At 33.7% G+C, this 27,011-nt stretch overlaps 2 protein-coding genes, 2 long non-coding RNA genes and 1 pseudogene across 5 annotated transcripts; 3 read left to right on the top strand and 2 right to left on the bottom strand.

Moving 5' to 3' along the window:
• Window positions 1–2,331: 2,331 nt before the first annotated feature.
• On the bottom strand, window positions 2,332–3,369 carry LOC146897220 (germin-like protein subfamily 3 member 1). Its single transcript, XM_085732657.1, has one exon. It carries the CDS (start codon window positions 3,318–3,320, stop codon window positions 2,694–2,696), a length of 627 nt encoding a protein of 208 aa, XP_085588783.1. The 5' UTR covers window positions 3,321–3,369; the 3' UTR covers window positions 2,332–2,693.
• A 5,177-nt stretch (window positions 3,370–8,546) lies between these two features.
• LOC146897219 (protein FAR-RED IMPAIRED RESPONSE 1 pseudogene) lies at window positions 8,547–9,573 on the top strand (annotated as a pseudogene). Its single transcript, XR_015021486.1, has one exon. The product of XR_015021486.1 is annotated as a protein FAR-RED IMPAIRED RESPONSE 1 pseudogene (transcript).
• A 2,555-nt stretch (window positions 9,574–12,128) lies between these two features.
• LOC146897218 (uncharacterized) lies at window positions 12,129–15,365 on the top strand. The gene is made up of 2 exons (XR_015021485.1): window positions 12,129–12,351; window positions 15,093–15,365. It is a non-coding gene; the product is annotated as an uncharacterized LOC146897218 (long non-coding RNA).
• Window positions 15,366–16,626: 1,261 nt separating this feature from the next.
• On the bottom strand, window positions 16,627–18,865 carry LOC146897217 (uncharacterized). Its single transcript, XR_015021484.1, has 2 exons — window positions 18,473–18,865; window positions 16,627–17,568 (listed from the first exon to the last, which is right to left on the bottom strand). It is a non-coding gene; the product is annotated as an uncharacterized LOC146897217 (long non-coding RNA).
• A 2,176-nt stretch (window positions 18,866–21,041) lies between these two features.
• LOC146897216 (uncharacterized) lies at window positions 21,042–25,390 on the top strand. The gene is made up of 9 exons (XM_085732656.1): window positions 21,042–22,167; window positions 22,260–22,487; window positions 22,733–22,992; window positions 23,079–23,255; window positions 23,362–23,619; window positions 23,707–23,949; window positions 24,234–24,420; window positions 24,511–24,636; window positions 24,728–25,390. The coding sequence occupies exons 1-9, from the start codon at window positions 21,151–21,153 to the stop codon at window positions 25,262–25,264; spliced, it is 3,033 nt and encodes a 1,010-aa protein (XP_085588782.1). The 5' UTR covers window positions 21,042–21,150; the 3' UTR covers window positions 25,265–25,390.
• The last annotated feature ends 1,621 nt before the right edge of the window (window positions 25,391–27,011 follow it).

The following is a 27,011-nucleotide window of genomic DNA, read 5'->3' as shown; positions in this document are numbered from 1 at the left end:
GAGGAGGCAAGAATGGGCGTTGATGGACAAGGGTGGCGTTAGAGAAGGCAATTGTTTACATGAGAGGAAGAACACTCGGGTCATTGCGTTTCTATTTTAGATAACATTTTATTGTTGGATGAAGTTGTGGATAAAATGGGTTTGGACTCATAATCATGTTGATGGTTACTCGGTGAAGGATATCTCGTCTTGGTGCGTTGCATGTCGGATTATTACTATGTTCTCGAGGGTGCGAGAAGGAGAAACAAGTAATCATCTTGTCCTTGGATGTGATTTCTTCGGAGGCGTTTGACATCTTGACCTAAAGTGGTTGGGAATTTCTACGATTAATCACTATGATGTGGCAAGCATGCTCTACAATTTGGTGGTTCTGGTGGGTTCAGGAAAGATATTCGGTGTTATTTTCATGTAATTTGGTTGGCTTCTATTTGGATTATTTGAAAGGAGTGCAATGCTTGTATTTTCCGCAACAAAGAATTAATGTTGGAGCAGCTTCGGGATCGTATTAATCTTCACTCTTGGTGGTGGCTGAAGACACACATACTATTGATTTTGCCAACTTTCATTTACGGTGGTCTAAATTGTTGGTTTGTATGGGTTATAATATGGTATAATGTTTAGCATTGTGCTTTTTGGTTTTGTTTTCTAACTTCGTTGTAATGTGTACTCTTTATATCACTTTTCGGCACACCTTGTGCTTTCAAGGATGGTATTTATTATATATTATTTTTTGCCTCTTCAAAAGAAAATAAAAAAAAAAAAAACATAGAATACCTTCAAACACCCACCGGTCCTACTACATCCACACTCTTCAAAGAAAAATAACATTAATGGTATGCAAACTCCGTATCTTGGGTTGATATGTTTCTAATGGGTTTTTTGGGTGATGGCAACGTTATTTACATTGTTTGGATGCGGGTTGGGTTGATATGTTTCTAATGGGTGATGGCAACGTTATTTACATTGTTTGGATGCGGGTTAGATATTTTTACTTTGCTTTTTCTTTTTGATGTTTTGTAATTGAACTCTATTGTTTTTTCTTGCACACCTTATTGTTTTTTCTTGCACACCTTACGTTGAGAGGAGCATCTATTTTTGAGAATCGAACCTGAGACCTTGCGGAGGAGCACACTCCCAAGACCCAAGCCAATACCACTAGGCCAACCCAAGTGGGTTGAGAGGAGCATCTATTGTCGTTTAATATAGGTTTCATCTTGGCTTGTTCAAAAAAACATTACAATATATAAGGGTTGTGTTTCGAACTTTGTATTCCTCTCTTATATCACTTTAATGAATAAATTTCTAGTCACTACATCTACACCATTTGACTAAAAAAACATTATTTAGCTAAGTTTTATATCTAACAAAAAAGTCTAAGACAGGTTTGGTCTTTAACAAAAAATAAATCAAAGTTTTAGTCTTTTAGAATTTAAACACGAGACACGTTAGTTCTGTTCCTTCATCTACAGACGACAAGTAATGTTATTGTGCTAACATCAACTAAGATTTTGTTTGTAGCATCAAATATCAATTGGGTGCTCTGTGCTAGATATTTTGCTACAGCATTTGAGTTTCTGCGACCGTTTGGCGTCCTACAAACTATTTTAGTTCTTTCAAATTACGTTATATCATTTGCAAAGTGGTGCATGCATATCAGTTAAATAATTTTGCAATCAGTTAAGAAAGTGTGTGGCCTAGTTTTGGATCAAATTACAACTTGCATGTCACGCATTTATCAGTCGTATTCCAATTTATGGCAGTGGTCCAAATGAATTGTTAATTCTCAAAAACAATGATAATGCAAGTAGTCATCGATGTTTTTAAATCAAGACTATTCAAAACTTGGTGTATATTTTGAATAGTTACTTTACTATTCAAAGTAAAGTTTTATTTTCCTTTGAAATACTTGCTATAAAACTAATCATCAAGTTAACAACGAAACATCTGTGTTTGCATGAGGTTGGTTGTTTCTCAAATAAGCGACTCGAGGAATCAAGATATTTTTATGAGGGAGATTGATTTTACCAACTCTCCAAATCATATTGGTCAATTAAGTTCAAATTTTAACCAAGTCATAAAAATTGCATAAATAAAGGAGTTTAATATTTGTATAGGTATTAATACTACATGTTGCACCCATTGTTGGAGTGGGGCCAAATTGAATTAGGACAACTATCATCTTTAGAAAAGAGAAAGCAATAGGATAAAACTTTATCTCAACATAACAGTGACATGCAGGGTAGATATCAACATGGGAAATTGGATCAAATTGTCCTTCAAAATATATAGCTACGCAAATTAATCTCAACATATAGTTTTGGAACAGACAAATGGAAAAATAAAACCATACTCACAAATTTATTACTTCACATTGATACAAGGAAATTCAATTACATCCAAGGAACTAATGAATTCAAAAAAAGAAAAAAGAAAAAAAAAAAAACATAAGAAAATTGGTTGAATCAAATTACAACTATCAATGAACATAAAATATAAGCACACTGTTCCGGTACACCAAAAAATTCCACATTACTTCAGAATCAAGGTCAATGGTAGTTTATAACGAACATCTACACTTTTCAGTCCACTCAGACGCCTTTTTCAAAGAACAAAACCGTGAGGACTTACACAGTACCTCAAACCAGACGATACCTCGGAAATGTGGTTTGAGGTTGGAACACATGCATATATACTTAACCACTGCCACCAAGAATACTCTTAAGCTTCTTGACAAGAACAGGATCAAGGAAAGTGGTCTTAGTGATCAAAGGAGTAGAGAAGTTACTTGCAAAAAGTGCAAAATCAAGAATCTGAAGTCCAGGACTAGCACTACTAAAAACAGCAAAAGCAACTGCATTTCTCTTACCAGCAGTAGCTTGAAAATGCAACAAACCTTGTGGAAAAACCATAAGCTCACCTTTCTTCAATGTCTTGATATAAACAGTGTTAGCTGATGAAACAAATCCAGCAGTGATGTGACCTTGTGTCACAACAAGAAGTTCACTAGCACCAGGGTGAGTGTGAAGTGGGATAACACCAGCAGGACCAAGGTCTAACCTTGCTGCAGAGAGACCAAGACCATTAACACCTGGAAATTGAGCAACAAATGCAGGTGTAACAGCGGCGTTGATAATGTTTGTTATGTTTCCAGGTGCAATTAAGCCTTCAAATGCAAAGTCATCTGAGGTTACTGTTGCAGCTGGCTTGCAAGGGTAGCCTGAAGGAGTGTCTGAGGCTTTGATATCTGCTACACAGAAATCTTGAACAGAAGCATTGGAAATGGATAGGAAAAGTGAAAGGAGGAAAATGATTTGAATCATGTTTGGGTTTGTTTGATGATGAATTTGGTTTGAATGTGAATGTGGGATTGAAGTTTGCTTGCTATAGAATGGTGTTATATATAAGAGATTTTGTTGCAAGTTGGAGGGTAAGCATATTCCAATGCAGCACTAAATGACAAATGCTAATATGGGACATTCCAGCTGACAAAGGTCCCCTACCCCTCCCTTTTCTTTCATAATTAATAAATCATTTGATCAGTAAAAGGAAAAACTTGTTTGTTATTGCCATTTTAGGTCTTGAAACTGAAAAGGTCAATAGGATAAGAAATATACTTGAGATTGGACAAAGTGCTAACCAATCGAAGTTAACTTTGATTAAGATTTTCCCCTAAAAAAACTAGATTAAGATTTTAAGTTGCAGTCATAATTTGTTGAGGAGTTTGGAGAAGCAAAACAGGCTAAAGATTAACACTACACTTTCATTAAAAACCCTTAAGGCATTTGAGTATTATGAGTCATCTCTTTCACCTATTTAGTTGAAGTGTGACTAATTACTCGCACTTGAATTCCAACAAACTCTTCCTCAAATGTGAATCGGCTATCACTATATTTGATCAATCACACCCGAATTCACTCCCGCTCTCCCATCAAATCGAATCAAGAATCTGGAGAAGCAACATGAGCAACAACAAATTAAAGATGGGGATTCCTAATAAAGCGTTTTACTTTCGGAAGACATATTTGTTTTCATTTTCTAAAATTTATGTTTATTTTATTTTAAAATTGTTTACAAGCAGAGAGATAGAAGACTTATGAAGTAAACAATTGTGATTGAGAGAAGATAAGAAAATTAGCACAAATGCATTTTCAAAATTCCTCATAATACTAAATGTGGGATCTATATTCTCCTTTTTTTTTTCTATGGGTTTTTCTATCATGTGCAAATTTGCACATGTTAAGAAGTTTAAAATAGTAACTTTGTTTTGGAACTTGTACATTTTGTATTAAATATATAATTTTCTAATAAATAATTGTTGTTTTTAATAAAACTTGCTACTTTTAGTTGTTTTAACAAGTGCAATATTGCACATGTTAGAGAAACCATGTTTTTATTAGTTGAAATGAAAATGAAAACTAGCATGAAAAGTGAATGGACTCCAAGAGGTATGCACATTACATTTCCATCCAAAACCTTACAGTATATTGTATTACATCTCTTAAGTATCATTCATTGAAGTTATTCTTAGTTCGATGTGAGACTAAATTCCACTTGAATTCCAACATAATCATGTTATGGTTCAACACTTGTTATTAAAATCATGAGTTCTAACTATAATCCTAATAACCATTGATGTATATTTATGTTGAAAAGTCTAAGTTAGGTTATGCTAACCGGTGTCCCTTAGGCACTAGTTAAGGAAACAAAAAAGATAAGTTTTACGTTGAAAACAATATTTTTTACACTTTTAAATACTTGATTACACAAGTTTCAAAAAATTACTACTATACTTGTTTCCTTAACTAGTGTCTCAAGGACACTAGTTAGCATTTTTCTTAAAAAAAATATGCCATCAATCTACATCATTTTGAAGATAACAACCCACAAATACGTCATGTCAAGAAGTTAATTATGATGAACCAGGTAATGTTTTTCATGGTGAAACAAAACAATAACAGAATGAAAACAAAAAGGAAAAAGGGAAGTAATTAAATGTGGTCCAACATCACATGGGAAGAAGAAGAGGGTCATGAACAGACATTTTAATGACAGCTAGAATATTTATTGTTGTGTCAACAAGAACCATATGTATATTTGTGGACAAGAGAACAATCCTTCATGCTAAGATTTCTTATCAGCATCATTTGGTATACAACACCTCATTGCATTAAGGATACAAAAGTATATAGCTAGCATATATAACAAATTTGTTGTCGATTGAATTAGGTTTTGTCATTTACTATGCAAGTAGAAGAAAGAGGCTTTACTTACAATTTTCCAATTAGTTTTTAAAGTAGCAATGCATAAATAATATTGTGACAATGTTGAAGATAATAAGGGATCTTTTACATGTGTGGCTGAAAATTTTAGTGCTTCAAAGAAAACTAGTTAGTCTACTAAATTTTGAATTTAAATTGTTAATTAAAAAGCCTAAAGGTGGAAAATAACAGCAACACTTAAAAAAAGTACTGTAAAATTAAGATATCCTTCTAATGTTTTTCTGAAGTCTTTTGTTCACTGTTTTTCACTTTGACTCCCTTTACATAACAAGATTTTTGCCGGGATTCCTTTAGATATTTATTGGACAATGACTAGGCAAAATATCTGCAAAAATATATGATGATTCTGCCTGATATTTATCTTCATTTTATCAATATCTTCTACCATATTCTGTGGTTATAACTTATGTATAGTACTACTATTCTAACATTTTGTGATTAATTAATTGACTTGCTAAGTGTTAAATAGACATGAATCTTACTCTCAAAATTTACTTCATACGATGTATAATAGTGTTAAATGACTGAATGGGCATTAGGCATGGCAATGGGGCGGGGTGGGGATGGGTTTTACATTCCCCATCCCCATACCCGATTCTCATATACTTATCCGTTACGCTACCCATACCCAACGGGGATGAGAAATTGAATCTCATCCCCGTCCCCAACGGGTTCGGGTATCCTCGCCTCATCCCCATCCCTGCATTGAATAAAAAAAAATTAATAAAAAATAAAAGTTTTTTTTGCAACTCATAGAGAAATGTTTTAATGCATTATTCAACAATATGCTCACTTTAACATTTGTTAGACCGCTTGATTTAGTTGCTTCTTTAAATATCAATGGTAGTTTTTATAACACGGCAATTATCAAACAAAATAACATGATATATCAACATAAAGTAGTTTTCTGCATTCGGGACGGGTTTGGGTACGGGTTCGGGGTGTGTACCTATATACCTGTTACCCGTCTCATACCCATGTTTTGACATCGGGGAAAACCCAAACCTATACCTGAACCCAGTCAAAACGGGGAAAACCCGTCAAATTGAGTTTGATTCGGGTGGGTAACCACGGGTATGGGTTTTGTTGTCATGCCTAGGCATTATATTGTATAATAGAGTAATAAGACTAAAAAATTGCACTTTCAAAAAAACAAAAAAATTGCAATAAAAAATATTTTTGGATCACTAATTCTTACGTGAACTTTTACCCAACACATCATTCTTACACCCAATCAATTAAAATCTAACACCTCATTAAAATAATAAAAAGAATTAATATCATAATTTTTTCTCATTATTTTTAATATTTCTCTCTCCTTTTTTCACTTTCTTTTTAACCGACAAGAATCACCCACCACCATTTATGTTTCCATTTCCTTAATTAAAATCACACTTTTTTTAAAGTTAATAACATGTGTCATTTTTTTATTGGTTGGGTGTAAGAATGATGTGTTGGTTGAGAGTTCATGCAAGAATATCTCTTTTTGGATTTTGATGTTATAGTAAAATAAAGAATTGGATATGGATTTACTTACTGAGATTAAAGACGCTATTGATGTTACTTATTATGATATAACGTGTGATTAAACATGTTGGTTTTATAAGAAGCATGTATTTTCGGTATTCTTTCGTTTGTTTTGTGATTTCGTCGTCTTATCATGATTTTGTTTGTTTTAATTTTTCATTTTGTGCAGTGTTTATTTCATTCAAGTTGAAAGATTATCTTTGATCAAATGCATGTCCAATCAATACATTTTGTGTTGTCAATGTTGAATATCAGAGACATGGGTATTTCACGGACTTGAATATAATCATATGTTGTAGGCATATGTACTCTGTCATTTTTTGCTATTAACATAGATATTGTGAGTTTGTTGCAGATTCATTCTTTTTGTTTTTTAGCGAATAAATATAATTTATTTTTGTAAAAAAAAATAATACACCAACATCTACTGATCCACAACAAAGGGGGTGTATCTAGACATATTTTCATATACAACATTACAACTATAACAGTGGATGCAGTTAGCTAAATTATCTTTGGGCCTTGTTGTTTCTCCTTGCTTGACCGTTTGTATTTGTATTCGAAATTCTGCTCTTCTCCCATCAAAAATTGGTCGCTCCCAACCAAACAACATCTACTGATCCACAACAAACAAAGGGAGGGTGTATCTAGACATATTTTCATATACAACATTACAACTATAACACTGGATGCAGTTAGCTAAATTATATTTGGGCCCTGTTGTTTCTCCTTGCTTGACCGTTTGTATTTGTATTCAAATTCTGCTCTTCTCCCATCAAAAATTGCTCGCTCCCAACCAAACTTCTGAAAATATCCCTGCGCGACTTAAGTCACGCAGCCTACGTGAGTTAACTCACGCGGGATTTATTACTAGCGTGAGTTAACTCATGCAGTGTGAGTTAACTCATGCAGGGGCATTATAGTCATTTCAGTTGAAAATGAGCATTTTTGGGTAAAGAGCAGAATTCTTATATTCGATGGTTGTTCTTTTGTCTCTCAATGCGGAAATCGTTCGGGAGATAAATTTAGACCGACATTTTTATGTTTTTAAAGGCTTTAAAAGATAACTCTCAAATATTATTTTTCCAAGATAAATAGCAAATAGAGGGGAAAGTGAAATCCTATTGACAAACTCTCCGTCAAACTCCTTTTAACACACTCCCATATATGAAGCCATGTCACCCCCTTTTGATAGTGGTCTACCGAATCACCGGTTCTTCAAGTTGAAAAGAAATAATTTTATTTTTATTTTTATTTTATGTTGTGGCATTTAACTGCTAACACGTTTGTCCCACAATTCCCGCAAAAATAGACTCTTTCATGAAATATACCTTGGCACCATCTATCTATCTATATTGTAAATCTTCTCACCGCTGCCCTCATTGCAACATATTCTTTCCACCGTCGTCAAACCATTGTTGGTGTTGCCATCATCTGTTTCAAAGCCACTTCCACCAAATTTCTATGTTAAAATTAAGGTAAACATTACTTGTTGGTATGGTACTTGATGGAACTATATATATAATATATTAGCCTTATAATATATATGTGGGATTTAGACAATTAGTTTTAGATCTTTATCTTTGTACATAGTATATTTACATTCATCGTTACCAACTTCCCCAAATAAATTCTTTTTAATGTTTATTTTATTCGGTGATTTATGACTAATTCTTTGTGGCTTTGAGTTATCATTACTTGTTATATATATATATATATATATATATATATATATATATATATATATATGAGCAATGCTATATCTCTAGAAAAATAACATCAAGAATTCTTCAAGAATAAAGAGTAGCCAATCACAATGCACTATTTGCCACAATTCAAGGAGGTGTGGCTGAAAAATAGGAAGTGGACAAATAAATCATCCAATTAAAATTTGCCAACTGTGTCTTGAAAAATTCTTGAAGCTATTTTTCTTGAGAAGTAGCATTTTCCTTATCTAAAATATAGGAATTAATGGAAGTTGTTGATGGGGATGGTGAACATTTTATTGATGGGAATGAAGAGCAAGCTGTCAAGGAGATTGATGACAATGATTCATGTACCGTTGATTTAGAGGCTAACGGTGGTCAAGAACCTAACATTGGAATGGAATTTGACTCACAAGAAATGCTTATTCATTCTACACTCATTATGCTAAGTCAGTTGGATTTGGGATATCAATTAAAAATAGTCGTCGTTCAAAGATTTTTAGAGAGTTAATTGATGTAAGTTATGCTTGCACAAGATACGGCAAGAAGCGAGAATCCAGTTCACAAAATCCACGTCCTTGTTTGAAGGTGGGATGTGAGGCTAGTTTACGTGTTAAAAGAATTTGTGATGGAAAATGGATTGTTCATAGCTTCGTTAAAGACCACAATCACGAACTTTTTCCAGCATATGCACATTATTTTCCTTGCCATAGAGGAATCAATAAAGCTCAAAAGCATTCTATTGAAACTTTGCACCATGTTGGAGTGAGAACAAGCAAATTTTTTGCCACAATGGACAAAGAATATGGAGGATATGAAAACATTGGTTGCTTGGAGAAAGATGTAAGAAACCATTTAGATAAAGGTCGGCGTTTGGCTTTAGAATCAGGAGATGCAAATACAATGTTGGATTGTTTTATGCTCATGCAAAAGTAGCAGTGGACTTAAACCAATTGGCTATGTAACTTACTTGTTATCGGTCTAAAAAAAATGTTACTCACTTGTTTTTATATATTTATTTTGGAAGGCAAAATCTATTAATAAGCTAACCCAAACACAAGATGTGCAAGGATTATATAAAGTACAAAGATACATCCATCAATTACACAAACTTTACATGTCTATCTCTCAATAAAGCTCAATGAAAACAAAAAACCAAAATCAATCAATACCTATGAAGCACATATACATAACAGACACTATAAACAACACGAACACAGGCACATGGACACCGGTAATAATTTGTAAACATCACATAATTCAATATAATTATATGTGTCGGTGTCAAAAATCTACGTGTGTCTGACACCGAGACACGCTTAATCGAGGAGTATCCGTGCTTCATAAACCAATACATTAATCCTCCAAAAGCAAAGATAGCAATACTTATGAGATTCTCTCCCTGTATAGAAATTTATATTAGCTAGATAAGTAAGATTAATGATTAAGCTGTTGCTATCAGTCCACCTAATAACTTAAACTCCTTTAGTAATATCTCCACAAACTTAAGATAAAATTCAATCACAAACTTAAGATCCTAGCAAAAACTCAAACATATTAAGCAGAGTTCACCAATCCGGATACTTCATCCTCTTTTCAATGTCCTGAAAGCTAAAAAAATCAGCACATCAAATCATACCAAAAAACTCCCAACAACTTTAGAGTGGGGCTGAACCACTCAACATAATAACAAATATCCTAATTCCAAAGATAGAATGTAAATCACTTGTAAATTGTCATTCATCTCTTTTTTCTTATTTATACATTTATTAGCACTAGTGCTCGTTTACAATTATTCCTCTATTAGGGGTTGTCTTGTTGGGTGATTTTGCCATTTTGCTCCATTCCTTTATGAATTAGATGACAATTGAATCTCATCTCACGTTATTAATGTCCTATATATTTCTCAAATGGTGTATGTTTTTTAGCACTTATATTTGGTTCCTCAACTGACCCAACCAAATCACTGCTTCCCAATTTAAATGAAGAGGAGAATATTGCCAATAGCAGGGTAAAGATGGAGTTTGATGTGTTGGTCTCTGTAGTATATTCTTGTTATTCTGTCGTGAAGTAGTAGAGTAGTTTGCGGAAGAGATGATTTCACTGGAGTTTTATATACATGTGTGAGAGCAGTTGAACAAATATTAAGGAAAAAATAAAATAAAATAAAATAAATAACCCTGTTAACATGGACAACCGGTAACTAGTAACATTATTAATTAGATAGATGACGTGGCTGGCTTCATGTAAGAGGGTGTGTTAAAAAGAGTTTGAGAGAGAGTTTGTCAATAGCATTTCTCAGAGGGGAATCAACCATTTTGTATTTGGGTTCCTGACTTATCCATTTTACCTTTTTGAATCGATATTAATTTGACTGTAAAAAATTGACCAAACAAGAGTTTGTTTATTTTTTATTTTTTTTTGAAAGAACCAAACAAGAGTTTTTTTGTTTCACTGGGTCATGGACCAATTCTATACATTATATTTAATTTTAGAGAAATGCTAGCAACACACAATTTTCAACACACTCTCTTTGATTGATTAAAATTCATAAGGAATCCACCAAATTTATATGGAACCCACATAATTTGCTACTAATCCTATGCATTATATTTAATTTTAGAGATATGTTACTAATTAAAAATAATAATTTTAGTGTACTTTAAAAAATAGTATTCTAGACGACCATCCGTCTCACCTATACTCAGCCACCCAGGATGAATGTATTTTGACACTTGAAAATCCCACATTCATAAGGAGAGAGATAGGATAATTAATGTTCACTTTGTCATACTCATGGATGAAAATCACTTATAAATATTTAGACACGAAGAGGTGAAGCATCCTCGTTACTAGATGATCAAGTGCAGAGTAGGAGTTATAAAATATATATCTAACGTTGTTGTATATTTTCATTACTTTCGTTTTTTTTTTGTATTATATATCCAATAGCCTTAGGTGGCATAAATATGTACTACTAACTATGCCAAGTGTGAGTAGGAGTTTTACATCAGAAGAATTTATAATTGGAAGAAGAACTAATAAAAAATAAAAATAAAAAAATAAAAACCATTTAAAGGAGTTTATACTAACTGATGGTATGTTAAGTGTGAGTAGAAGTTTTACCTTAGGAGTTTAAGATGTTGATTTATACTAACTAATGGTATGTCAAGTGTGAGTAGGAGTTTTACATTAAGGGTTTTACATCTGTAATAATGCAGCGTTCAATCTCATTGTGTGGTGGCTATTAGCTCAAATTGTGGTATTAGAATTGATTATTTAACTAAAGTTGAGCAACTACTTGCATCGAATGTCTTTCGACAATGGTGACCAAGCGGCATATCTCCTTGATATCATGAACCAACAATGGTAAAAATGTACGTGGATAAATAAAACTTTTGCTTGAGAGAAAACAGTCCAAAAAAAATGGATAGATTTAAACTTGAGAAAAAGTTTGATGATAGGTCAAATGTGCATCTCATATTTTACTCGAGTGCTGATACACATACCACCATAGGTGGCATACCACTCCTACACCCCCCCTTATGTGGCACATTTTATTAATAAAAAATTCTGGAGAAAACAAAAAACAGATCAAACCTTACACACCCTCTCTCTCTCACCGCCATTTCTCACTTTCATTTCTTCGCCTCTCCCTGTCTCAATTCCATTTTTCAGCCGATCATGATGTCGCCTCCACTCCCAACATCTCGTATATCACCGCCGCTTCCACTCCAAACGACCACACTCGCGTCGTATTCTCCCCTCGCTATGTTTCTTCACAATCGTTGGGCTCAGATTCGCCGTCCTAACTGTCTATGTTGCTGTTTCTGTTGAATGTGAGTTTTATCTCGAATTTGTTCTTCAATTTCTAGGTTGTGGGTAAGCATTTAGGGTTTATATGTTTATCTGTTTTGAAATTTGTTCTTCATATTTCTTGTGAGTCATGATTGGTATGAGATAGTAATTTAATATAACTTTCTGGGTAAATTTCTGTCTGTGTCTGAGACATAATTTAATTTAAGTTCAGCAGTAATTTAATTTAAGTTTTTGGGTAAATTTCTGCATGATTCAGTTATGGATTATGATATGGGTTACTAGATTGAAAGGGAATTAGTTTGTGATTTAAGATATGGGTCATTTGTTTTGTTAGAGAGTAATTCAATGTGAGTTTTTGGATAAATTTCTGTTTGATTTAAGTTTTGATTTAATTTTTCTTTCTTTCAAAGGGTGTATGAAGTGCCTTTGGTTTTTTAACCTTTTTGTTAATTGTTGAATTTCGTTTATTTGTTAAAATCGTCAAGGTAAGCTTTTTGCTATTCCTTTGTAGCATTTCAGCTTGTGGCTAGCATTTTCCCTTTTCACCAATATTGTTAATCTTGACTTCTTGCTATGTCAACTCGACTTTTAATTATGGATGATGATTGATAAGGATATTTGATAGGAGTTGAAAAAGTATTCTTTTTGTTTGTTTAAAGTTTAGATTGTAGTTGTTATATCATTATATGGAATGATGACCATGATCATAATGATATATAATGTTTTGAGTTTTGCTGATGATGTCGAGTATAACATCGATGATTTCGTGAATTTGAATTCTCTAGAATAATAGCGTATTATTATCTTAATTTATTTGTTGTTCTTTTTAGAGTTTCTTGGATGATGGATGTTGTTACTGTTAATGTCTTGGGTGCTTAAATTTGCGTGCTCATTATTTATTTGGAGTTATGGAAGGAGCTAATATAAAGGGAGGCTAGATGTACCGACCTCTATCATGGTTTCGATGTGAATAACCTACCCGTATCTGTTATACTATAATGGCAGTAAGACTGCAGCTCTGGGAGCAGTTAAGGTGTGTTGATCTTATAGGCGAGCGAGTAGTCATAATTATGGTAATGTTATTCTTTGAAATGGTGAAGTCTAGAAGGGATGTCTTGGAACATATTTATGCTTTATATCAAAACCTTCATGGTCATTGAATTTGTGTTTGGTATGGGTAAGTATCAGAGGGAACACAATATCATGTCCCATTTTGAGTTTCATTGGGTTAGTCTATAGCCAGTTTTGTGTGTCACAGAACAAAATAGGAATTCATTAGCGAGAAAGTTTAAGGTTCAATGGCTTATTATTATACTTGAGGTTTCGTGACAAAACATTATAGCATTGTTTGATCCATCTAATTAGTCTGACCTAGTGGAAAACAACTTTGATGGTTGATGACAGTCAGTCATTCACTACTTTTAGAGTCATTTTAACTAAGTTTTTAGTCTATTTTTATTAGTTTAGTATTTAATATAGAGTCATATTGAATAAATTGTCGTTTTTATTTATTGAGTCAAATTGTATGTTATTGTTATTATTGGTCAATTAGTATGGTCAAGAAAGTGAATAAACAAACACATGGTATTATGAGCAAATGTGATTGGCCAAAGAAGTTGAAATAAAAGAAAAGGAGACAACAAGTGCAACATGGGGTGCTGGAATGAAGAAAAAGTAATTGGGCCTGGATTCAAGAGGTGAGGCAAGTAGGTAACGTTTGGAATTGGATAGAAACAATACATGAGAACAAAAGAAGAAAGAAAAGGGAGACATATAAGGAGAAGCTAGCCGCACAGTAGAGAGAAAAGTGACGCTTTGGAAAGGAATAGGGAGCATCACGTGGTACGAGACAAAAAGGAGGAGGAGAAAGGCACATGGAAATTGGAAAACAACAGCTATCGAAAAGAAATTGAGAAACAACGCCGGCAACGACGGAACTCTATCGGTTTATTTTCTTTACTATGTTGTTTATTCCTTTGATCATGTTTAGCTAATTTCCTTTGATTAGGTCAAGAGATGATTCTGTACTAACTCATGTGATAACCTGAAACTTGAAACTCTTACGTTATGAATGTCAATCTAGTTTATTCAGTATATTTTGTTCTTAATGCTTTTATGATTCTGACCAAATATAATTGTTTTAAGAGATTATATGACTACTGACACTAGCGTGTATCTCGGAAATATTTATGCTGTTCTATCTAACGGATAATCTAGGGATGGAGCGTTGTTAGATAGTGATAATTGAATTAGCGGACTAAATAGCCTTTGATGATTATAGGTTCACCTAAGGAATTAGGGAATTATGATTAGATGAGAGGACTTAGGATCAAGGGATTGACCTAAGTTAATTTGTTAATTCGTTGTTGACTTTGTGACATTCGTAGACTTAAGAAACAGGTTACTAATGAGTGATGTATAGATGAATCGAATGACCTAGTCATTTCTCTAAAATTATTTCAAAACCAAGTTTATATTTCAATTATTTATTTATCATTGCAACCAAAACCAATTTGCCTAAGGCAACCCCCTTATTTACTTACATCTTAAATATTAATGAAATTGCCAAGTAGAGATTAGAACAGTCCCTGTGGATACGAATTAAATTATTACTTCGATATAAATTGGTACACTTGCTAATTCTCTATCAATGGTTATTGTTGTATGCTGGGTTTTTTAGTCGATGTCGTTATCTTTGAGATCCGTTTGTTATACACTTTTTATGCTAATATATTATATTAATTAGTATCATTCTTTGTAGAGGCAGAACTTGTAGAGGCAAATGTATCATATGATGAAGCACATCATGCATCAAATCTGTTGACTAGAATTAAGAACAAGCCAAGAAACCGTGTAAAAAGTGGGTTCTGCTTTCCCCATGGGTGAAGGATGGACGCAAAAAGAAGAAGATTTAAATTGATGTAGTGTTTTGATATGATTGTAATGCAGATGTTTTCTGATGCTATTTTTTAATTGGTAGGACAATGTCGCACCTATAATATTAAAGGAAACACCATATGTTGTTAGTTACTAACATTGTTGAACTATCGTACAGTTTAATGAGTCAGTTTTTTTGTTATTTTTTTTCTTTGATATAAAAGATGATTGCGTCTTTATTGACAGGTGAAATCTTCGCATGTATACATTTTGCCTAAAACGATATTATTTACTCCTGGGAAAGATAACTAGCCAAATATATGGTCTGTATGACCACATTTTTACACATGCGTGACCACTATTTTTTCATAAATTAGAACTTGTCCGTCCTTAGGCGTGATAAACTTGCCGATTGTAAAACAGGTTATTTATGGTTGGAAATGCTTTTAGTGCAGTGATCAAATGAGATCATGCGTTCGATTCGCCTAAAACAAAATTATTTACATCTGGGAAATATAAACTAGCCAAATATATGGTCTGTATGACCACATTTTTACAAATACGTGACCACTATTTTTTCATAAATTAGAACTTGTCCGTCTTTAGGCGTGATAAACTCGCCGATTGTAAATCAGGTTATTTATGGTTGGAAAGGCTGTTAGTGCAGTGATCAAATGAGATCATGCGTTCGATTCGCCTAAAACGATATTATTTACACCTGGGAAAGAAAAACTAGCCAAATATATGGTCTGTATGACCACATTTTTACATATGCGTGACCACTATTTTTTCATAAATTAGAATGTCTCACCGACAATTGGCTTGAATTGATTTTTTTTTTTTTGCACATGTAAGTTACAGATAACCAAATCAACGAACAATATAACTATAATTTGTCAAAGGCGTAACCATTTTTTTCCCTGCATTCAAAATTGGCCGTCATTCTCATATCTGACCTAACAACATATAATATGATGCCCTTAATAATCTAAAGTACATGGATGGTGGTAACTTTGAATGTATCACTGACAAATTGGCTCGAATTGATTTTTTTTTTTTCACATGTAAATTAAAAATAACCAAATAAATGAACAACATAACCACAATTTGTCAATGTCGTAACCATAATTCATTCATGCATTCAAAATTGGCAAAATTAGAATGTCAGTTCAAGGTTCAATGGCTTGTTATTATACATGAGGTTTCGTATAGCATTGTTTGATCCATATAATTAGTCTCACCTAAAACGATATTATCTACACCTGGGAATGATAAACTAGCCAAATATATGGTCTGTATGACCACATTTTTACAAATACGTGACCACTATTTTTTTCATAAATGGATAAGGAAATATAACAGAAATGTTCAGTAATATTAACAACACTTACAATGGTATAAATGGATGGATGAGGAAATATAAAAACCAAGGTACAACCATTATATAAATGGATAGTTGAAATGGTACAATACATATGGTTTAATGGAGATAGTCCTAACAATAGATGGAGATAGTCATAACATTGAGAATCATAATTTCTAACACTTAAATTTCTAACAAAAGTCCTTTAAATGTGCGACCACGATTCTTTTGATTAAGAATTTGACACTAACTCTACGTGATATCAATTAGAGGAACAACCACAATCAAACTACAAAAATTGGGGAAAACTTATGTCCATCAGATCATCCACTAACACTTGAACAAAATCTAAGAACCTACCAAGAGGAGAGTAAACATAGGTTGTTTCCTCCAATAGCTCCGCTATCACTGCTGATGCATTTTTCAGAAGATTTTCATTGTTTGCTAAAACCCAAAATGAAGTGATAGTGAGAATGCAGTGTGTGATCTCCCTGTACACTGTGTAGGTCTGATGAGGATACAGTGAGCATATTTTAACTGCATTGATCAGGTAAAATTTCACTGGTACAAATATCCTTTTAGCTTCAGTTACAGAAATAGTTTCATTCAGTGATGATGACTAAACCTCAGCAGCACATTTCAAAGGCTCGGCTATTAATACAAGCAAAGATACCACTATATTTGCTATATTCACTTCTGTAAGATGCCCCCCACCAATTTGAAGCAAAGAAACAACACCTTTCCAGGAGATACTAAGAATATTGACTAAACTGCCACCATCATTCGCAGCAAGAACACCAATTTGAGACAGCTTTTCTATTGTGTATTTTGTTATGTTGATAGCATGGACAACATGAATAGGTTTGTCAAACCTCGACTGTTTTTCATCACAAGCCTCCCAATTTATTAATTCAGAATGCACCTTGCATATCTTTACAACAACATCAATGACCGTGTGTGCGGCCTTTAATATCTCTGATCCAAATGATTGAATTTTCTGCTTAGGATAAAAAAAGAACCATGCTTAGCGACACATACAAAATCTTGCAGTGTAAATATGAAATGAATGGGAGAAATTTCATCATTGGCACATTTGTTTTACTCTTGCTACCTAGCATTAACTATCATCGAACGCCACACGACTAAAAATACTGAAATGATAAATTTAAACATTCAAGGACTTCATTGGAACCCGGAAGACCACAAGTCTCAAAATATCAGTGGTACCTCAAAGGACTGATAAATCATTGGCGTTCAATTTTGATTCTCAAATTGATGTTTTGGTACACCTCCACTCAGTCATGTATCCACAAACAAGTTTGATTTATAAGCAGTTATCAAAGTCGGACACTTCAAATAATGTAGGAAATAGAAATACATGATTTAGAGATGATGTAATCAAAAAGGAAAAATATCTTACAGTGGATCAAAATTAAATCCTAGATCATATAATGACAATAATAAAAATTATATCCTCCAATTGTCAAGTTTCATACACACGAAGAAAAATATTACCTTGGCTTCAGATATAGAATCTTTAGTTAGATTTAACACTTCTATAGTGAAAATTTCAACATTGTCCATCAATTCCTTGTTACTAATATCGGTGAATTTCAACAAGACCGAAAAAGCTGATGCTGAAAATCTTAGGATCTCCAAAAGAAGTTGCAGAACATAAATATAAATGATTCAGGTAAAATATGATGTCACTAAAATCAACGTTTAGCCCAACAAACACGCAGATTCCTGAATGACCTTTGCAAAACTCTCAAATCAGTGGCCACCATTTAACAAACCATCCCACATAAGAAAAGTTGTCGACACTTTGGACCATTTTATTCATATTTGCTGAGATTATAGGGATTTCATATAAGAAAATTAATTGAGAAATTTCAACTTACAGATGGGTTTGGAGCAAGAATGAATCTCCTTCGTTGTATTCGGATCGGAATTTGGTGAAGCGATTTAGGGAGAGACGTCGTTGCCAGAGGGTTGAGGGAGAGATGGAGAGATCCTTCTCCTAAGATTGGGTAGAGAGATGGACAGATGGAGCCGTCGGCAAGAGGGTTGAGATGGAGCCGTCGGAGAGAGAGCTGGTGGCCGTCGGAGCAAATGGCAGAGAGAGATGGAGAAAGCGATCGCGTGGAGAGAGAGACAGAGCTGAAACTGATTTTTTTCCTTCTTTTTTTCTTTTTCAATAAGCCAGATCAGTTTCTTATTTTAATATTTTTTATTGCCAACTAAGGAGTGGTAGGAGGGTGTATCACCAAAAGGGTGTTCACCAATCTTTTTCCTATTTGACTCCACAAAATTAAGCGAGTGATATCAATTGTATATAACCAAATCAATTATTTATATTCATGGTTATTTTTAGGAGAGTGTAAATAATAAATCATGTTTGATTCGTTATTTTTAATAAATAGTCACTTTATAGGAGTCGATCCAAAGTTTAAGATGTATATGGTCGTAAGTTTTTATTTTTTTGTGGAATGGCCATATTGAATTGAGATGTCATGTAAAAAAAGTGTGTCCTAATTGATGATTGAAGTTTGATCAACACATTAGAAGTCACAATAATAGAAACTTAGAAACAGATGCTGAACCAATAGAAACTTATCACCAGACAAAGGAAGAAAGAGCATGATAAATTCATGACTGTAAGATATTCGTAGTACTTTCCTGTCTATAATTTATCTCGTAATTTATTCGTCCTGACTTCCCATGGATATTTTGCCACAATAATTTATACTGCATTGTTACTTAGAAGTACTTTTTTTTTTATTGGTTAGTATTGTTGAAACTTTTTTTTTTTTTTTGAGCAATAGTATTGTTGAAACTTGAAAGTACTTGAGGGAGCAATTGTTTTATCAACCTGGATTTTTTAGTATTATTTTTATTTTTATTTTCTCTCCGATTATTGTTATTAATGGTTTACTGTTTTGACTGTCTTGCATTAAAAATTGTCACGTCTATAATGAATACATATTTATGCCACTTAAGACTGGTTGGGTAAATAATAGTAGTAACAACAACTATTGACAAAAAAACAAAAAAAAAAACAACTCTGAGTGATAAACTACGTAGCATCTATAATAAAGCTCCGCTCCCGTGTCTGGATGTTTAAGAATGTCTCATGTATACGTCACTTCAAAAGAAAATATTAAATAGGTTTTATCAATAATTTTGTATCATTGCATTTCACGTAACAAATTTTATTAAAATAAATTATCAACCAAAAATAATGAAGAAAGAGAGGGTTTTTCTATAGACATTCATCTCTATAAACACTCAAATAATTCACTCCAAAATAGAAATTGTTTATTTAACTTTGTGCAAAATAACTAAAGCACCTATCATTATAAATGCTCTAAGAAAGAAATATAATTATAAGAATATTATATTTGATAATCTACGTTCGAGCAAATTACTGAATATCTCACATGGAATATAAGTATAATAGGGAGTGGTTATGGTGCATAAGCAAAACTTATGCACCATGCATAAGCCTAAACCGGATCCGGCCCACTAAACCAAGCCCAAGCGAAAATTGCTTTCTACACCACTGAAATTGCTTTCTTCACCTAAGAGCAAAACAAAACCAAATTGCAACGGAAACGTTTATAACATTCTCGCCTGTAACAACCTCGCCATCGCCTGTAACAGTTTCCGGCACCGGCGTTCACCAACTTCATCACCGTCGTCCTTTTCCACCGTCAAAATCACCGTCGTAGTTCACAATAATCATCACCGTCGTCGTTTTCTGCCGATTTCGTCATCATCGTTCGCATTTCCAACTTTCTTCACCATAACCGCCACCGTAACCGTCTTTCACGATAATCATCACCACCGCATTTCATCATCGTCAACATCACCTTCGTGCAAGCATTCTCAACTTCACGCAAGCATCTTCTTCATCATTACGGTTGTTTGAAACTGAACTTTAAAACTCCACAAAACTCAACAAAACTCATCAAAAATGAGGTTTAAACAGGTTTGAACTTATCTTGTGCTTTGAAATAATTACAATTATGTAACTGCATCTGTGTAACCATTTTTGTTTAGTTGGAAAGTAACTGCATCTGTGTAACCCTAAATTGACATTCTAATTTTGAATTGGGGAAAATGAAGTCAAATTAATGGTTTCAGAGTGATTAAATGTGCTTATTACAGAATGTTTTGTTTAAAAATTATGCCAAAACCATTTGCCTGTGTAAATGGTTTCTGCGAGTTTCATTATGAAACCATTTTGCTGTGGAAATGGTTTCAAAGTGTTAAGTTGGTTCAATTATAGTGTTGTTGTTGTTTGTTTGTTCATGATGTAAATTGATCATGTACATCTTGTTCATGATATAAGTTGGTTCAATTATAGTATTGTTGTTGTACTTTGTAAGCACTTGTGCTGAGCAAATGGTTTTGGTAAACTCTGAAAAATATGCTAAAACCATTGTGCTGAGCAAATGGTTTTGGTGAGTTGTACTCCAAAACCATTGGCTGTATTTAATGGTTTTATTTGATCATCCAGGTGGAAAAAACTACAGAGCAAGGTACATTGCCATCATTCAGTTTAGGACTTACACAAATGGAGGAGGAGGATGAAAAGAATATCAATGACTCGTCATCTGCTGGTGATACAAATAAGGATCATAAAAAAAGAGAGGCTAAGGGCAAAAAGAAGAAGCATAAACCAATAGAGGCTAAGGAGCATAAAAAAAGAGAGGCTAAGGGCAAAGAAAATAAGGAGCACATAACCAGGAGTAAAAAAAGGAAACAAGAGAATGAAGAACAATTGGAGGATGAACAAGAGAGGCTAAGGGCAAAGAAAAAGGTCACTGGTTCATCATCTGGTGGTGATAAACATAAGGAGCAGAAAGAAGATGCTAGAAGTAAGGAAAAGAGGAATAAGAAAAGGAAACAACAAAATGATGGTGAAGATTCTGATGAAGGAAGTTTGAATGAGGAAAATGCAAAGCACAGACTGAGGCACAAGCTGAGTATACCTAAGGTATATGAAATTATGAATTCAATATATCGAAAGAGAAACAAAACAGAGATCATTGAGGTTTTGAATAAGTCTGGCTTTGGTGGAATGTTGCATATCTGCAACTGGAAAAGAATCCACACTTTCTTTGTGGATTGGGTTGTTAAAAACTTTGACAAAGATAACATGTGGATTGTATTAGGCAAGAATGAGGTACTTCCATTGAAAGAGGAAGATGTACATAGGGTGTATGAGCTTCCAGTGGCAGGGAAGAAGATTAACGTGGATCTATGTTCTGAGGAAGCAATAAAGAAATTAAGGAAAGAATTAGGTCTGACTGGAACTTATTCGGCTTCTGTGAGGGTGACAGAATTGGAGAGAATACTGAAGACACTCGAGAAACCAAATGCGTGGGTGAAAGGTGCAATCTGTTATATCATTCACAATATTTTGTGCCCCACTAATAGTAGCTTTGTATCTCTCCAATATGCACACATATTTGAAGATCCAGCTGGGGTATCTTCTTATAACTGGTGCTCCCATGTTCTTGAATATATGAAAGAAGGCCTGCAAAATCCGGAAGTTGCAAATCCATTAGCGGACTTCCACTTCCTAATGGTGATCATATTATATATTCTGTATATTTGTATTTTTTAAACAAATAAGTGTTAGATTTTTAAATTATGTATATGCATGATTTTATTGTGCAGATTAATTACATGGACAAAATGGGGAAGAGAAGTCCTTTTCTGACAGGACAATACAAGCGGCCATCACTTCGTGATTGGGATGTCATGGCGGCAAACCAAGAACTTCAGAAGGTCTATGACATTATGGGACTCGAGCATGGACTGACAGCCGGCGTAACCAGACTGCACAACACAATTGAAGGTCCCCTTGTATTGTGTTTTGATGCAGATACTTGCCCACTCTCTAAGGTGAGATAAAACTGTCAAAAGATGTATTACATGAATGGCATAATATTGTGTTTTTATGGTTTTCAAAATAATAATAGTACATATAAAACTGAAAATAATTAAACCAAACTTATTGTTTCAGTAATAATTCCATCATTTAAAACCATTTGAAAATGATTTTGGTTTCACAATTAAAGCTCAGAACCATTGAAACAGACATATGTTTTTCAAAATAGTAATAGTACATATACATAAAATTTTTGCAGGCACAGATGCATCTTAATCATTGTAGGTCTTGCATACAAATCTACACTAAAACTGCTGAAACCTTGGAAAGAAGAATAGCTGAGGCAAAAGTTGAAACTTCTGGGGAAAATGATGATGTTCCAAAAGATACAACCAACGACAGTCCAACTGAAGGTCAACCTGAACACGACAAGAATAACAGTTCAAGTCATGAAAAAAGTATGGAAGCACCTGATAGTGAAGAAAATAGAGGGGATGGAAGCACTGGAAGGGAAAAAAGGTGCTGCATCTAATTTTAAGTCTTAAGACGATTTAATGTTTGATATCTGCATAAGATTGACACATATAAGCAAATGTATAATTCAGTGAAGAAAATCATGACAAAGATGTATCAGATGAGATTGATGATGATGATGGAGAAAATGAGATTGATGCCAAAATCCTTGATGATTCAGTGAGGAACGCATGCAATATTTCCGTTACACAGGAAACAATCTTGAGGTTTCCAGAGTTTTTTGATGGGGGAGAAGCTTCAAATGCAGGGTAAGAAATGAATACAAATGATGTGTTTCAATGGTTCTTAATTTGTGATATGTACAACTATATGAACTAACTAATGCTTTTCTATATATGATGTGTTTGTCAATAGTAAATCAGTTAAGACAAAATCTGAGACAACATCTGAAGCAAGCAATGTGAATCAAGAAAGGGTGATGGAGGAGGAAAACCAGGAGAAGGACACGGAGCAGGAGAACCTGGAGAAAAACACATCAGTTAAGACAAAATCTGAAGCAAGCAATGTGAATCAAGAAAGGGTGATGGAGGAGGATAACCCAGAGAAGGACACGAAGCAGGAGAATGCAGAGGAGGATAAGAATTTGGAATTTTGTAATGACATTATTGTAAAGTAAGTATCGACCAATGTGACATTGCTTCATTAAATTCTGCAAAATATAAATTCTGGAAAGTAACAATTACGTAATTTATTTGACAGGGCAACTCCGTTAAGGTCAGTGTTAGCAGATGAGGTAATTGACTTGGACAATGACAAAAGTGTGAAGGCAAGGAAAAGAAAGACCAAGCGTGACATATCTGGAAAAGCCCCTGAGCGTGAAAGAAGAGCTGTAAAGAAATCGAAATACCTTGAAAGCCCTTATGATGAAGCTGTCTACGAGTCAAAATGCAATAAGATGCAAAAGGACATATCAACATTTGCATGGAGCAATTCACTTGATGAGTAAGGAAAACCATTTTAAATATTTATTGGAATATTATATGAATTAGTACTTTGTTAGCACTTTGGTAAACTCTGAAAACTATGCTAAAACCATTGTGCTGTGTAAATGGTTTTGGTTAGTTGTCCTCCAAAACCATTGACTGTATTTAATGGTTTTATTTGATCATCCAGGTGATAATGATGATGATGAGTCAAACTGTTAATGCTTATTTGGCTATACTAGAGTTTCTAATATCATATAATATCGTATTAGTACAAACACTAAATGATTTATAATAATGTAGGGAGGAGTTTTTGTACTGCTCGGAAAACGGCGCTCATGCTTACGCTCTACAAAGAAGAGACTTGTGCACACTTAAAAAAGATGAATGGGTCAATTGCTTCGTTATAAATGCCTGGGTCAATTGCTTGAACTGGAATCAACAACCAGCTGACAAAATGACAAGACTGGTCACACCATTCATGAATTTTGTATGCATTACATTTCATGAATGTTAAAATTTTAAATACATAATGTTTAGTTCTTTTTGAAATTGATTTTGACTCATTTTATATAAACAGGTTGACTTGGAAAGACCTGATGCCCTGAATATAACAGAAAAGGTTGCATTTGAACGATTCATCGAAAAGCTGAAAAAGTTCAAATACATGGATTGGAAAACTATTGACCCTTCATGTCTAGAATATGTGAGACTACGTTCATTTTATTTTTGAAAGATTTCTACACATTAATTGTTTGAATTATATGATGTTGATTGTTTTTTTACTGATGAAATAGATAATGACACCAGCAATAATTGGAAATCCGGGTAGTCATTATGTATCCTTCGTAGTGAATCTCAAGAGCCAAAAGTTACAATTCCTGAACAGCTTGGCAGGAGATCCACTGCACATGAAGAATGGAGACCCAACTGTGTACAAAAGAATGTTTGATGTATGGCTGAAGGAGGTGGAAGCATTCGTGAAAGAATTGTATAAGAAAAGCAACATCACAATGCCTTTCCAGTTTAGCAAATTTAAATGGGAAACACCAAAGGTGCCTATTCAAACTGATAAAGACAGTTGTGGAGTGTTTTGCATGAAGTTTCTTGCTGAATGGGAGGATGGCAATCCAGAAATGGAATCTTTCAAAGGTTGGACCAAACTGAAAAAGCGTGGGGAGAATGGAAAGGTTACAAGAATTATGGATATGAGAATTGAAATCTGTTCAACAATATTAACTGACTCCAGCAATAGCAAAAGACAACATGTGGAGAAGGCAGCAACTTCAAACTACAAACAAGTGCTTGAAAAGCTAGCATCTCCGATTAAATAATGAATTAGTTTTAATGTTTTTTTTTGGAGTTTTAATGTTTTTTAAGGAGTTTGTACACAGATGTTGATGAATTTATATATTTCTGTCAAGTTTATGGAGTTTTAAATGATGAGACTATTACTGAAACCATATGTCTGTTTTAATGGTTTTGATAGCTTTAATTGTGAAACCAAAATCATTGTCAAAAGGTTTTAAATGATGGAATTATTACTGAAACAATAAGTTTGGTTTAATTATTTTTGGTGTTATAGTGCAAACTTATAACATAGAAAAGAATTACTTAATACGAATTAATCAATCAGTAACCACTTTTTTATTTATTAAGCTTCATCATCTCTCTTTTGTTTCTTCCGTTGTAAAACAAATTTCTGCATTTGTCTAAGTAAAATTGTGGTTTAATGGTTTATAAAATAAAAGAATAATAAAAATTATTATTGACAAACAATTTTAAATAATGACCTTTACTGAAACCAATAGTACAGTTTAATGGTTTTGAAAGTATTCTATGTGAAACCAATATAACTGCCTAATGGTTTTGTAACTGCCTAATTAGAGACACATAAATTTCCACGCCCCACCAAGATAAATACGGGAAAAGGTATAATAACGGTTAGAATGGAAGAGTCAGAGTCATGGACAGTTGAAAAATGCAATTAATTTAAATAAAGGAGTTAACTATGGTTTTGTAGGGAAGTTGAAACTAAATGAAACTGCCTAGTATGGTTATTAAACTGCTTAGGATGGGAAGTTGAAACATAAGGATTAACATATTACTATATATAATGAGGTTGCTTTAGAGAATGTTTCAGAATTAGTACCATAATAAGGTCTTGTGTCACTTACATTTCCAAAACAAAAAATGTCAGACGTCACTACTGCAAATTCCGCTCCAGTTGCTGTAAACGGAGACATCGCAACGGCAACAAATCTTGCAAATGAAGTAAGAGAAATCATCGTAAACAACACATTTGAAGCAATCTATTCCGATGCCAATATTAGAAACCAATTATCCCAACTTTTAAGCCAAATCCGTCCACTAAGACACCTCCTCAATCCTGTTCATTCAGGATTAGTCTGTTCATGTCTTCAGTTGCAAAACATGTTCGCTGCAGGTTTACCAATCATTGAAACTGATACCCTAAATGCAAACATCGCAAGACAGGAACTTGCTGTGTTCGAACGACAATGGAAGGTGCTCAATGATGATTTTGTCGCTGCTGAAAAAGCAATGACAGAACTATCATTGCAAAAGCATGCCTCTGATACTCGAATCGAAGTATTGGAGAAGGCACTTGCAGAAGAAAAAGAAAAAGGGATATTGATCGGGACAGAATTTGAGGCATCAAGGGTTCATCACTCGCAGCTGGCAGGGAGGATTATGGCTGGAACTGAATTACACACAACGTTGCAGAATGCGGTTGAGCAATGGGAGCAGAAGTACAATCAACTTGTGGTATGGAGAGAGAAAGTGTTGGATTGCTGGACAAAAATCAGGGCGTTCTATGGATGAAGAAAAAAGTAATCTTAGTATTTATTAGTAATCATATTTATGTTTTCATAATATTTCTGTATAAGTATTTTTAATTTTGTTATGTTTGGATTTATAATGTTAGTATGGTTTGTAATGTTTGGAACTATAATATTAGTATGTTTTTCCAATAATGCCTACATTGTTTAAAAATGCCTTGTTTTATTATGACTTTGATATCAAATCCATTGAAAACAGCAACAAACACTATTAAGAACA

Source organism: Medicago sativa, chromosome 8 (assembly GCF_051527215.1).
Source record: "Medicago sativa cultivar Bolivia chromosome 8, Bolivia_mono, whole genome shotgun sequence".
Lineage (NCBI taxonomy): Eukaryota > Viridiplantae > Streptophyta > Magnoliopsida > Fabales > Fabaceae > Medicago > Medicago sativa.
This window is presented reverse-complemented; position numbering and strand designations above follow the sequence as displayed.